Genomic DNA, 13801 nt, shown 5'->3' on the forward strand with positions numbered 1-13801 from the left:
AAGGTTTCGTTGTAAGTAGAAAAGCAACTTACATCCAAGATGTATCAATGTCACATAAAGTTCCACTTAAAACAAACTCGTTTTCTGTCAACATTTGTGTTTTGTCGCGCAGTCATTTTCAGTGGACAAATAAATTAATCACCATATCGCATTAATGTTGTCTCTATTCTAATATAAGTCACACGACTTCGTAGTTATTGCAATAACAGGCTAAATTAGCATATCACGTAGGAGTGATATGTGGTATAAGCAACGATATTGCGGTTAATATTCAAGCAGACAAGTGTTATGAATATGTTTTTCTCTCTACAGCTAATAACAACGACAAAAAACAACATTATGTCATCTACGAGGTGTCGCACAAATATACAGATTCAAAAAAATGCATTTTAGTCATGCATACATGTACGTTCCTTATCTTTTATTATATTCTAGGTATTGGTAAAATACAGACATATACCTAAATACAAATATTTGTAATCATTAAACAGTTTTTCGGGATAATAATATACTCTATGCAACTTATCAAAAACATTTTTTACTTATTTTAACATTGGTGTGCTTTCAGATGAGCATGACTGTAAGAACACGAAATATGGACAAAATTCGCACAGAAACTTCCTTCTAGTAACTAAGTTTATTGTTTTAAAGTTATCAAAGCTTTCAAACGTTTTACTTATACAAAATCGCATGTGACATTGGTTGTTGAACGATTTGCTATAACGTACATTATGTTTGAAGTTCAATGATAGTATAAATAGCATATTAAATGCGAGACGAATGTAAGAAAATGGCCGGAAAATTTCTATAGTTTTAATAATTGAAATGTTGGCAAGTTAGCTACCATAAAGTAACTTCATTTATTGTTCTTTATTGAGGCTGTAGAATTTTCAAGTCGTAAATCAAGTGACATGTTCTGTCACATAATGTCTCAAATGGTTGAGTACTACATGACGTCACATTAAAATGACAACCATGTAAGTTTTGTAGTTACTTTTTTTAGTAAATATGGGTATTTTCAATCATTCATTAAAAATAAATGTATAATCCAAATTTTAGGATTGAGTAATATCCACGTTGTAACAGAAATATAAAAATACTCGATTGACATGATGTAAATACATTTGTGCATATGTTGAGTAAATGTATCATGGCATAAAAGGAGGAAAACAAAATTTGTTTGACTGATTAATTTATTTTACAAGAAGCTCAGACAGGATATAAGAGACAAAAAGATACATTTTATCTATGTTTGTCTCAATTATTTTCTGAAGTTTATGAACTTTTTCTAAGAAAGAATAACAAATATGTAATCTGAAATGTTGCAGAAGATGTTTTTTTTTTTCATTTGCTTCTTTTTTTTTTGGGGGGGGGGGCGGATTTTTTGTAAATATATACAGAGTGTACATAAGAGCACATTTACCCAAGTACAGTTATAAATTTCATGTTTATTAAACTAAATATTATCCAAGATCCACATTTTTCATTTTTTATGAAATATTTTTTATCTAATTTATAAAATAAAAAATCACCATGTGTTCTAATACCTTACTGCAGATCAATTTAATGGCATTGATTTTGTAGAATTTCAGTTATGTACACAAATAATTATTATATTACAATGTAAAGTTTTATTACAAAAGTAGTGAAACTGTTAAGTAACAAGAGGGCAAAGATGGCCCTAGATCGCCCACCTGACCAATCAAACTTATCCGAACAATTACCTAGACAAACATTCTGACCAAGTTTCATGACAGGTGAGTCAAAAATGTGACCGCTAGAGTGTTAACAAGGATTATCAATATTTGAGCAGTGTGACCTAGTTTTTGACCATAGGTAACCCATATTCGAACATGATCTAAAAATCATCAAAACAAACTTTCAGACCAATTTCCAGGATATTTGGATCAAAACAGTAGCCACTAGAGTGTTAAAAAGATGTTTCTATTTTGAGCTCCTGTGACCAACTTTTTCATCCGAGATAACCCATGTTCAATCTCATCCGAGCTATTGCCTTGATTAGCATTCTGACAAAGTTTGATGATGATTGATGCAAAAATGTAAATGCTAGAGTGTTAACGAACAAATGTGGTCGGACGATGGACGACAGACGACGGACAATCAACGATCCTTAAAGCTCACCCTGAGCTTGCTGAGGAGAGCTAAAAATCAATATAATAACAACTTGTTTATTGATTCTCAATTGTTAACAATGATAAACAAAAATTTAAAATGCGCTGTAACATCTTTGCTTGAAAATGAAACATCTTAATAGTGTTTAACTGTCCATAGCTGTAAAAAAGTTCTTTTGATGAAATTGCAAAGTATACGCAAAGTTGGAGTTTTTTAATACTGATAATTTGCAAAAAGAAAATAATTATTACCTCTTTAATTGTTAATTTAAGAGGGATGTGTATAATGAATTTTTTCAACTGAATATATTTTTTGTATATAGGTCACTGTCTTGGATTACTAGTGATTGATCATTTTGTAGGCAAATACAAAGGCAATTTATTTCTCATTTGATATCAGGCAAACTCAATTATTGTGGGGATAAAAAGTCGTTATTTTATTGTGTCTAGAATTCTTAAATGATGATAGGTTTAGTAATTGTACTGATGTGATTTAGTATCGCCCTAATACATTGTAGGCTGTAGACTGCCTAGATACATTTATCTAAACACTAAACACTCGTAAGTTCAATGAACGTCGCCTTCTCCAAAAATACACTAGTTCTTATTGTTCATAATAAACGATCAAGACCAGAATCAATCAACTGATGTTGTTTTGTTTTGTTGGTATTGCTATTTGTGGACACAATTATTTGAGCCAGTGACATTATACACATCCAAGGGTATACACGTATATATGGTTAGTAAACAGGTGAGAGTCAAAATATATCTAAAGTTTGTCATGATTCCTTCCAATGTTATTATTTACTTCCCGTGAACGATTCAAAATTCATATGGCTTAATGATTTTTAATTTCTAAAAGAAGAGTAGGACGGTAGTTTATTTAGCTCACATTGACAATGGAAAAAGAGCATAATGTAATTTTTATGTCTTTATCCAACGTAATTTGTTTATCATAATCAGATTATTAACAAAATTGATTAATTATAATGACAACAATGCTTATTGTTATGATAGAATCGTGAAATATTTTAAAGGTTTGATAATTGAATGGTACTATCTTGTCCCTTTTTGGGGCAACAAAAGAGGATATCCAAGTTTTTTTTCCTATACATATAAGAATTATTTTTATCGAGTGGAATGAAAATAAATATTTCATGAGTGGCGGTATTCATTTATTGACAAAAACTTTAATGTTCTGTTTTTATATACATTTCTCTCGTTCTGACATTATAATTTGAAAAACTTCGTATTGGTTGAATTTAGAAGGAAAAAGTCTGGTAAGACACCAGTGAATATACGAAAAATATGTTTCATTGCAGTGAGAAATATTTCTTTATTATAGTAGCGTAAATACAGAAAATGAATGTAAGCGTTTTATTTCATCTGTATTTTTCAATATTTGATTAAGTAATATAATATCATAATTGTAAATTATGGCGATGTTAAGTACAAAAAATGAATTATTATCTTGATTTCCAACGCCCCCCGTTCAATATATTTCTGATTTAGATAGAAACGCTTCAGTTGATCAAAACTATCTTTGTACCAAAACTTTTTAATGGGTTGTACCGAGGGTTTAACGTTTCATGTTTTAAATGTACTATATGTAGTTCTTTTGCTTATAAAAGAAAATATGTTCAAATTATAAGTTACATGAACATGTATTTCCGTAAAACTTCATCTGGCACAATGTATATAGACACCGATGGTACAACAATTTCAATTTCCCTGTTATGGCCGTTTTGTAAGGTTGTCTGTATCATCTGAAGTCAAATGTAAAGTCTGGCTGATGTTCCTTCTGTTTGTCTGTTTTAACTAACATCAAAATCAAATGGTTTATAAGTTTAATTCAGTCTGTGTCTCAGTTTTAGCCAACTTCAAAATTGAATGGTTTATGATATTTAGTCCGTCCTTAATCTTTTTCAACAAAGGGAGAAAACTACGAAAACTACGAATGTGGACATTCGCATAAAGATCATGTAAACGTCGGGAAGTCCGTCCGTTCGCAACACTATTTTATTGAACGTCAAATTGTAACTAACGTTCCAATATTTGAAACTTTATAAATGGATAAATAACGTTTCGGAAAAAGTGCATTTCTAGAGAAACGGCATACTTATATTATTTTAGAGTGATTGCCCTTTTTTGTGTTTTATGGTTAATATTTGTTCAGAGAAAACACAAATAATATCGAAAGCTATGTTAGGAAATTTACTGATGGATGGATCGCATTGAAAAAAGGGTTTGTCTAATTACCATATTTCGATTTGCAAAATATTATTGTATTTTTTCTTTTTTTCATTTTTTATATATTTATTATATTTTTTTCTTAGGAATATAGTCTATAGGGTTCGCAGGTAATAGAATGAACAGGTTATGTACATGAGATGTCCATAACTTCATTTCAAATTGGCATTAAATCAATTTCTGTTGTGCTTTTCATACTTAAATTTTAGAGAGGGAAATATCTCACATTTCACAAAGTATTAAACATATCAACTGAAAAATTCACAGATAGAGATTGCAATGTTTGTCAATAACAACTCACCTATGTATAATGTAAGAGTTATTGACCATTATAATTTTGCATAATTTTTTGCCAGGGCATAAGTACATTTATTGTAGGTATCAAACTTTACAAATAGATGCAAAAGAAACAAAACGATGCTTCGTTACCGCACTTTCTCCAAGATAAAATGTATCTATCTATGAAGTTAGAAGTTGATACCAAAATGAAAAACAGGAACGATTATCATTTCACATAATACACGACATGTCATCTCAGATGCAAGTAGTCATTGTTTTGTGTATCTTTAAATGAAATGGCAATACAATAAAACTGTTTTGCAAGATAGATCTACTAGATATAATCAAAAAGTCTTTTCCTCTTGGCTGTTAAATCTTTCTACTAAAAGAGCAGAATGCGTCATTTCTGTGATGACATTTTCTAGAATTAATTTTTTATTTAACTGTGTAATCTTTATATTTTTCAACTGCAGAATTAATCTGTTATTGCAAACAATAGAACACCCGAGAATTCAGTTTATCAATTTGAAACAAAGGATAATTTGAATTATACAGATAATTTTGTTTGCATCAGGAACAAACAGAATGTTTTATTTATTTATTTATTTATTTATTTATTTATTTATTTATCTATCTATTCCTCATTCTTGCACTTGTTGTTTTTTCAACAACTTAAACAACCTGTTGTCAGAATATATTACCCTTAGATGCTTAAATGATGAGTGGCATATCAAACGTTTTGGGTAGTAATCGAAATTGATATTTGAAAATACTGCTAAAGACATGAATAAAAGCAACCGAAATATTCTTACTTTCAAAAAGATCACATATAATTATAATGGTAGTACACTTGCCAGTCTAAATCAAGTCATGGAAATTGATTGATTGCAACGCAATAAAGAAACGGAAAATTTAATATATTCTCCACTGTTGACAAGAGACCGGTTCCTTATTACAAAACGCAATATACAATCAGCGAGATAATGTGTCTTTTACTTGTTTTGCACAAATTAACAAATTTTGTATACAAAATATCTTTCAATTTGCATTGCACTGTTTTCAAAACGACAGTTGCTTCGAGTTAAAAGAGTGTCCGAAAGTATAAACGTCAATCAAACTAGATGTTAATGTATTTCAGTGTCAGTAACAAACACTTCCTTCTCTCTTTAATGTTTCAAGTTTCCTTCATTATACTTACTAGTATACTAAATAAATGGATTTGATAACACAATTACTTGAAAAATAATTCAACTGTACTTTTACAGGCAATCCCTTATGTTATTTGTTCAAGAACAAAGAGAATAAAAAAGCAATTGAAAATTCGGCAAAGTCATTAAAAATCATAAATTATGTTGCTTTTCTTCCTTGAAGAAAGGCAAATGAAAAAAATGGAAACATCTATAATTGAAAGAGGCCTATCAATAACATTAACCATCCAAATACTGATGTGACAGAACAACAACATTTTGATGATCTTAGATGTGTGTTAGTATTATGTGAAAGGGCTTCTTTTTATGTGAAAGGGCTTCTTTGTTTAATATCATTTACATTTTTAAAAACCTTTAGAGAAGTTCCACTGAAGTTCAAAAGTATTAGAACATAACCTTTAAAAATCTTCTTTTGTTCAACTGGAGCACTTTTTATGAAAACATATGTTACTTAGATTGTGCCACGAAACGCAATGTATTTTCTATACTGAAATAAACTAGTATTTAAGGAACTCCCATACTTTCAAGGAACTATTCAAACTGTTAGTGCCGAGAGTCATGTAAATTCCAGTTGAGCATCTTAAATTCAAAGCTAGTAAAATGTTAACATACAAGAAACAGCCTAATAAAGTTTGTGACAAAATTGTGTCTATGCCAATGCAATTATATATGTATATTTGTCGACCATATTCAGTCTTATAAACATCCCCTTAATATTGCACTAGGTTGTATATGACAAATTAAGGAGTTATATTTGATCTAGGCGTTGGCAGTGCGGTTAATATTGCCAACAGCCAAGTAATGAATGTTTTGTTTCTCTTCTTCGTAGCTCATTGATTTCAGCAGCGACAAAAACAGACATATCCTACCTACAAGTAATATGCAGTTTCAATCAGTGATTCTTTATAAAACAGTAATACGTTTCTAATGTGGGAACCCTAAAAATTATCATTTAAAAACAAACATTTTACACTTTTTAACTTGCCCAGATTCGATGATTCTTTTTTTTTTGACATTCACGTGCTCGCAGATACGCTTCGTCGCAAATGGCATCAGGATAAAATTCAGACAAATTCGCCTGCAAGTGATTTCATTTAAAAATGTTCTGTTTCATAGTAAGACTGTTACATTATCGAGGCTTTTAAACCTTCTTACTTATTACACAAAATATGAATTTATGCTTTATATGAAAATAAATTATTGCAATTTATGCGGCTCAATATACTTTTGTCTGAACAATATATATAATATTATATTCCATACCATTCTACATGTGTCTTTTCCACACGATTTGTTTACACAAATATAATCATCAAGTTCAGTGTATAACCATCGGCCAACTTGAACTGATACTTGTAGATATAATGAAGAAGACACGTGATTTTTTAGAGATATTGCGACAACAGATATCAAGTTTATGCTTACGTTTGCTTATTTCTTGTTGTGACATGAGACCCTATGATAATTGAATTTAATAACTTTGGGTTACTTAAAGGACAGGCAGATTCGTGGTCAATTACGAATTAACTTCTTTTTATATAATAATACACGTGATTTAACTGTAAAATTGTGGAAAGTTCTCTGATGTAATCGGGCTACTTTATATGTCGTCGAGTAACAATGACGTTCAATAAAAAATGCGACAACGGACGAACTTTCCAACGTTTTCAATTTTGGGCTTGTTTGATCTTTCTGCATATGTCCGAATTTAATTTAATAACTGAACCGATGGTTTTTATTTTGTGACAAGCTTTTTCATTATACAATAATAACTTATTTGTAACATAGCGCAGGGTATTTGGGTCAATTGTATACAAAATGAGAAAATTACGGATACATTTTCCTTGTCGATCTTAAGCGATATATAGTCACATTATGTAATATTTTCTTTATTTCGCACACTGATAATAAAGCGCGAATAAAACATCAAAACAAATTAATTCTCATTGATTTAAATTTGTATTCTTATGTGGTAACAAATGACCTCACGTATCCAGATAATATCAAGTTTTATTAAATATTTTATGAAGCGAGTCTGTAGCGAACTTTGTACCATTTTTTTCCTCAAATCGTTAAGTAATATACAATTATCATAATTTATGGGAACGAAAGTGAGATCCTGTATACATGTATTTCATATCATTTTGATTTGCCACCAATGATGCACGGAATGTTTAAACTTCCATTTCCATTTCTTTAATATGTATTGGTTAATGTCCATAAGACATTTTATTGTAGATTTTACAATATTGACAGTTTATTTTGTATCAGTTTTATATCTGTAAGGATTACCATCCTCAATGGAGTTAACAAAACAATTACAATATAAAATGTTTACTTTCCCAAGTTTACATAAAAACGCGTTGTCACAATATAAAACCCCTGTAAACGTATCCAATAAACGAGCATCTGAATATGATATTTCTGTCGCTTTCCCTTTCTCTGCCTTCACAATATGTAAACCCAAGCAAAAAGGAGCCAATCAATGGGCATGCTCTAATGGGCATAACTAATATACTCCAGTTAACGCACAGAGCATGAATATGTTATATACGATTTAACTCTGACACATTTTCAACAGAAATGACCCCAAACTATAATACAATGTTGTTTATTGTATGTTTATGACTGATAGATATCACTATTTTTTAAGAATAGAAATGAAATTATATTTAAGTACACTTACAAGTTGACAAGGTATGGACAGTTGAGTTATTGTTACTCTTGGTTCAATTATGTTACAGTTAGATTTAGTTGAAATTTTTAGATCGTCACATTATATGTTCGGGGTTATAAAATGAGCTTCACATAGGGTTGTAGGCAACAGTAAAAGCATTTTATCCTTCTACTGTCTAGCTAATTAGCTGTATAAAGACTTGCCGGATAAACTTATCTGTCCCCAGTCGTTAAGTCATATGATGACGTCACGTGGTTAGTAGCAAAACAAAGCCTTTATATAGACGCTGTTTTTTCACGAAACCACTTAAATAATCTAAAAATATGATCAAAGCAGGATAAATCTCTACAAGATACACTTTCTCGCTTACCGGATAAACCATCTCGGCATCAACCATGTATTTTCTATATTCTCCTAAAATACTCTTTATATTAATTTATATGATTTTCTTTAGAATACACTTTTCACGCTAGATAACTGTTCGATTTGATTTTAGTTTTACTGTTTGATTTGACCTAAAAAAATACACTTGTTACAAAAACATTAAACCTTCAAACTTACAAAACGCGCTCGGTCGAGGACACTCGTATTTATTATTTTATCATGAACATCAATACATATAACATTTGCAGCAAGCAAAATATCGAAATTTAGAAAAGAAACATGTTTGGAATAACGGATTATATCATTTTCTTTTTAACAATATTAATTGCATTGTGTATTGGTATATTTTTCGCTATTTGGGAAAGAAAACGAAATACGACCGTTGATTATTTTCTTGCGGGTCGAAAATCTAGCACTTTACCAGCTGCACTTTCCTTCGTAGTAAGTTTTCAATCCTCATTGATAGTTATAGGATTTCCTGCAGAATGCTATGTATATGGAACCGGACTAGCATATTATGCCGTTGGTATAACTGTTGCATACATTTTTGCGGCAGTGTTTGTTGTTCCAGTAATGTATCCATTAAAACTGATAAGTGTTTATGAATACTTCAACCTACGATATGGAAACAATGTTCTACGTTATATGGCACTTGGTTCAGGCATCATATATACATTATTTTATATGGCATCAGTTACAGTGGGCACTTGTGTAGCTTTACAGGTTGTTTTGGGTATTCCACCGTGGGGAACTATTTTGATATATACTGTTGTGACAGCCATATATACATCTATCGGAGGTATTAAGGCTGTTATTTGGACGGACGTTTTCCAGCTGATTATCATGTCCGCTGGAATGATTGCTATTTTAGTGAAATCATGCATAGACGTTGGTGGTTTAGAAAAAATTTATAAGTTTGCCAAAGATAGATTTGATACAACAGATTTTAACGCTGATCCAACTATAAGATATCAATTCTGGAACGTGTCTATTGGAACAATAACTCAAATGCTTTATATAACTATGACCCAGCCATCTATGCAAAGAATATATTCTGTACGAAATATGAACCAGGCGCGTGCATTATTTGTTATAGCAACACCATTTTATGTTATTATTACTGTAATTGGAGTACTCGAAGGTGCATTCCTGTTTGCTTACTTTTCTGAGAAAGGTTGTGACATACTCGAAGCAGGAATTATTGCCAATGTCAATGCTATCGTACCATTTGCTGTACTGGAATTATTCCGTTACCAACCAGGTTTGGCAGGGTTGTTTACAGCCTGCCTTTCTAGTGCAGGATTAAGTACCTTGTCGTCGTGTCTAAGTAGTTTATCAGCTATTACATATGAGGACATCATAAAAGTAAATTTCAGAGAAATGAAACCTTATCAATCAACAAGAATAGCAAAGGTTTTCGTTTTGTTTTATGGCTCTATTGTCATGGGCCTTTCCTTTTCGATGTTACACATTCCGGGTTCCGTATCAGCTATCTTTCAGGGTTTTATGGGCTGTATGGACGGTCCCGTCTGTGCTCTATTTATTCTATCCCTAATGTGCCGTAGAGTAACAACAACAGGAATTTCTATTGGACTTTTATGTGGATGTGCATTGGTATTTTGGCTAATCATGGGAAGTAATTTTTCTGACGTTCCGCCGTATCCATACCTTGCACATGGTCCAACTAACGAATGTTCTGTATACAGGAACAATTCAGATGCAATGATAGACAATACACTAGAATACTATTATAGTAACGTATCTACAGTGTCTATGACTGATGTTCCGTTTTCCAGAAAATTTGTTTATTCGACTGAACCTAATGAAACGTTTGGTTCTACATCACTACTCCATACGATATATAGTATTTCATATATACTGTTTTCTGTCATTGGCTTCTGTACGACAATCTGTGTAGGTTTAGCTGCAAGTCTTTGCACTAAGCGCCAAGACAGGATTGATGAAAGATGCTTGTTTTCGTTTAGGAAACACGTGATCAATAATTTATTCACTGGAAGTCATGCAGGTTGTGAAAATAATGGCAAACGTAAAGATTGTCATGAAGATGTGAATTTTCTCTCAAAGGAAACTGAGTTTTGAATACGTAAACTATGCCTAAAGTCGTTACATGGTCACGGTCGTGTTCATTTCATATTTTTTATCAATTAAAGTTATATTGAATAGTCGTTACGCATTGTTGCAACTTAACTGACAGTGGTAGTGTTAGTTTGTATGTACTATGGACAACATAAAAAATAAGGATACCATGTTTTACATACTCCATTGATAAAAAATAATGTTAATATACCGTTTCATTTTTTCGTTCGTTTTGCACTATAGAATGTTGTATATCATTATAAACTGTCGTTTTGTATAAGACTATCATTAAATAGTATAGACTATCGTAAAAACTGATAGACTGCTATTTGGAAGTATAGACTGTCGTTTGGTGAGCATTGCTTTTTTGTTCGTTGACAATGACAGACTGCTTTTCATAATAATCTTTACTGAGTAAATGAAGCATTTTCTTTTCACGATAATCATTCACTGACTTTTGCCGAACAAATGAATTAAATAAAGAATCTTGAAATTATTGAACGAGTTAAATAAAATCATATTATGCGAGTCCCTGGCGAGCATAATATTGTTTTTATTCAATGAGCTCAATTAATTTAGTATTGAATCTACACGAATATATTATTCGATTTATCACATATCTAAAATAAGAACGGTTTACAGTTGGCCAAGTGCTTTGTTTCTTTTCTTTGCAGCTTATTGATTAAAATAGCAACAAAAACAGACATATGCTACCTACGAATTCACTATTTAGCAATATGCAGCATCAGTCCTTTTTTAAATAGTTTTTACGTTTCTAATGTGCGATTGCTAAAGATCTTCTTCTAATGTGTGCCTTTTTCCACACAAACAATTAACACAAATTTTTTTTTAATATGGATCATTCAGTTCATATTCAAATCATCGGAGTGGATACTTGTTGATATATTGAAGAGGCCAAGCATTGCAGCATCACAAATAAAATAAAAATAAAATTAATTAAATAAAAATAAATTAAATATAGATATCAAGTTTATGCTTATATTTGATTTTTTTCTCGTTCCAAGATAATATCAAGTTTTGTTAAATATTTTATGAAGCGAATCTGTAGCGAGCTTTGTACCATCATTTTTCTTCAAATCGATACGTAATATACAATCATAATTTATGGGAACGAACGTGAGATCCTGTATAAATATATTTCATATCATTATGATTTGCCACCAGTTTAAAATGCAAAGATGCACAGAATTTTTAAACTTTCATTTCTATTTTGTTAATATGTATTGGTTAATGTTCAAAGTCGACATTTCCATTAGATATTTAATGTAGATCCAACAATATCGACAGTTTATTTTGTATCATCTTATTTCTGTAAGGATTATCATCCTCAAATGAGTTAGCAAAACAATTGCAATATACAATTTTTTCTTTCCCATCTTTAGGGCATCATATTATTCAAACTTATTTACTCAAGATATAAAATAATCATATATCTAAATAGCCCATTCATTTTCCCTCATATTGAACATTTAACCGAGCTTGATATATTTTCAGTTTGTCCATGTTGAATGACCTCTATAGTTGTCACTGTTTTAATATGTATCAACGAAATGCATGCTAAGTTTGTAAATTTCATTTGTGATTGTGTAGATATGTAGATGATTATTATTAATAATTGATGACTAATACATGGTACATGTATATGGTATATACTGTATGATCAACTAATCAAAATTATGTCAATATACATGTATAGCGAACGAAATACCACACTGTCGAACGTAAAAAAGATTGCGGACAAAAATTTTCTAAGATTGTTTTTACCTATTTTGCAAATTAAGTGAAAATGATCTTTTAAACTTTAAGTTGTAAACGTTTTTCAAATACTTCATATTTCGAAGTATCTTTGTTCTTAGTTAAATGCATAAAAATTGTATTATAGATAGGGTTTGGAAAATTTAGATCAGGATTTCTAAAGGTTATGAACTTCAAGTTCAAAGTGCTACAATTAACCATCTCATGTACACAGGCTGTCAATTACTTACAATAAGCATAATTATATCCCCATAGAAATATGAACATGTCATGTTCTTATTTTCATGAAAGTGGCATTCATTCTATAAATGAAAAGTAAAAGCTAATGCGAAAATTGCAAATGAAATGACAATGCAAGTGACTGTTAAGGTTAGATATCGTCATGAGTTTCAAATTCCATGCATCATAAATAATATGACATTAATTGTATTTTAATTTAGATTTTATAATTTAGAAAATGAATGTTATCTTTGATGACATTTTCCGTTTTGTTTATGCCCTTGAACTCATCTTGCATATTCAGTAGGTCATGAAGTCAAAAACTATTTTCCTTAACCTTAATAACTTGTATCAGCAAAACTGAGTGTATGTAGTAAAACAATTTTCTACGTGAAAATCATTTATCCATGTATATTGCCTGAATATGGAGAAATGCTGACATGTTTATTATATGCTTATCTGCCTATATCTGTATCGCTCTACCTCTTTCAGATATGTCTTTTATTTATTTTTAATAATAAGATTTGATAGATTTTGTTATGGTACTAGCATATTTCGTACAGTTTTATTTTTCAAATGTGTGTTCCATTTTACTGTTTTAAACATTGTCATCACGTAGTGTTGATATCCTCTGGTCACTTTACAAGCATAATGTTTTGTGTTTAATAAACAAATGTTGTTCATTTTTATCACACAAAACGTTTTCTATAATAATTTGACATTGTAGTTATACAAGTGGTTTAGCATTATTGTAACGTTCTGGAAAAGTTTTTTATACA

At 30.7% G+C, this 13801-nt stretch overlaps 1 protein-coding gene across 1 annotated transcript; it reads left to right on the plus strand.

Annotated features, from left to right (window-relative positions):
* Positions 1–9106: 9106 nt before the first annotated feature.
* On the plus strand, positions 9107–11030 carry LOC132735500 (sodium-coupled monocarboxylate transporter 1-like). The gene has a single exon (XM_060722458.1). It carries the CDS (start codon positions 9210–9212, stop codon positions 11028–11030), a length of 1821 nt encoding a protein of 606 aa, XP_060578441.1. The 5' UTR covers positions 9107–9209.
* The last annotated feature ends 2771 nt before the right edge of the window (positions 11031–13801 follow it).

This window comes from Ruditapes philippinarum, unplaced genomic scaffold (assembly GCF_026571515.1).
Source record: "Ruditapes philippinarum isolate M1 unplaced genomic scaffold, ASM2657151v2 ctg1907_1_1_1_1, whole genome shotgun sequence".
Taxonomy (NCBI): Eukaryota; Metazoa; Mollusca; class Bivalvia; order Venerida; family Veneridae; genus Ruditapes; species Ruditapes philippinarum.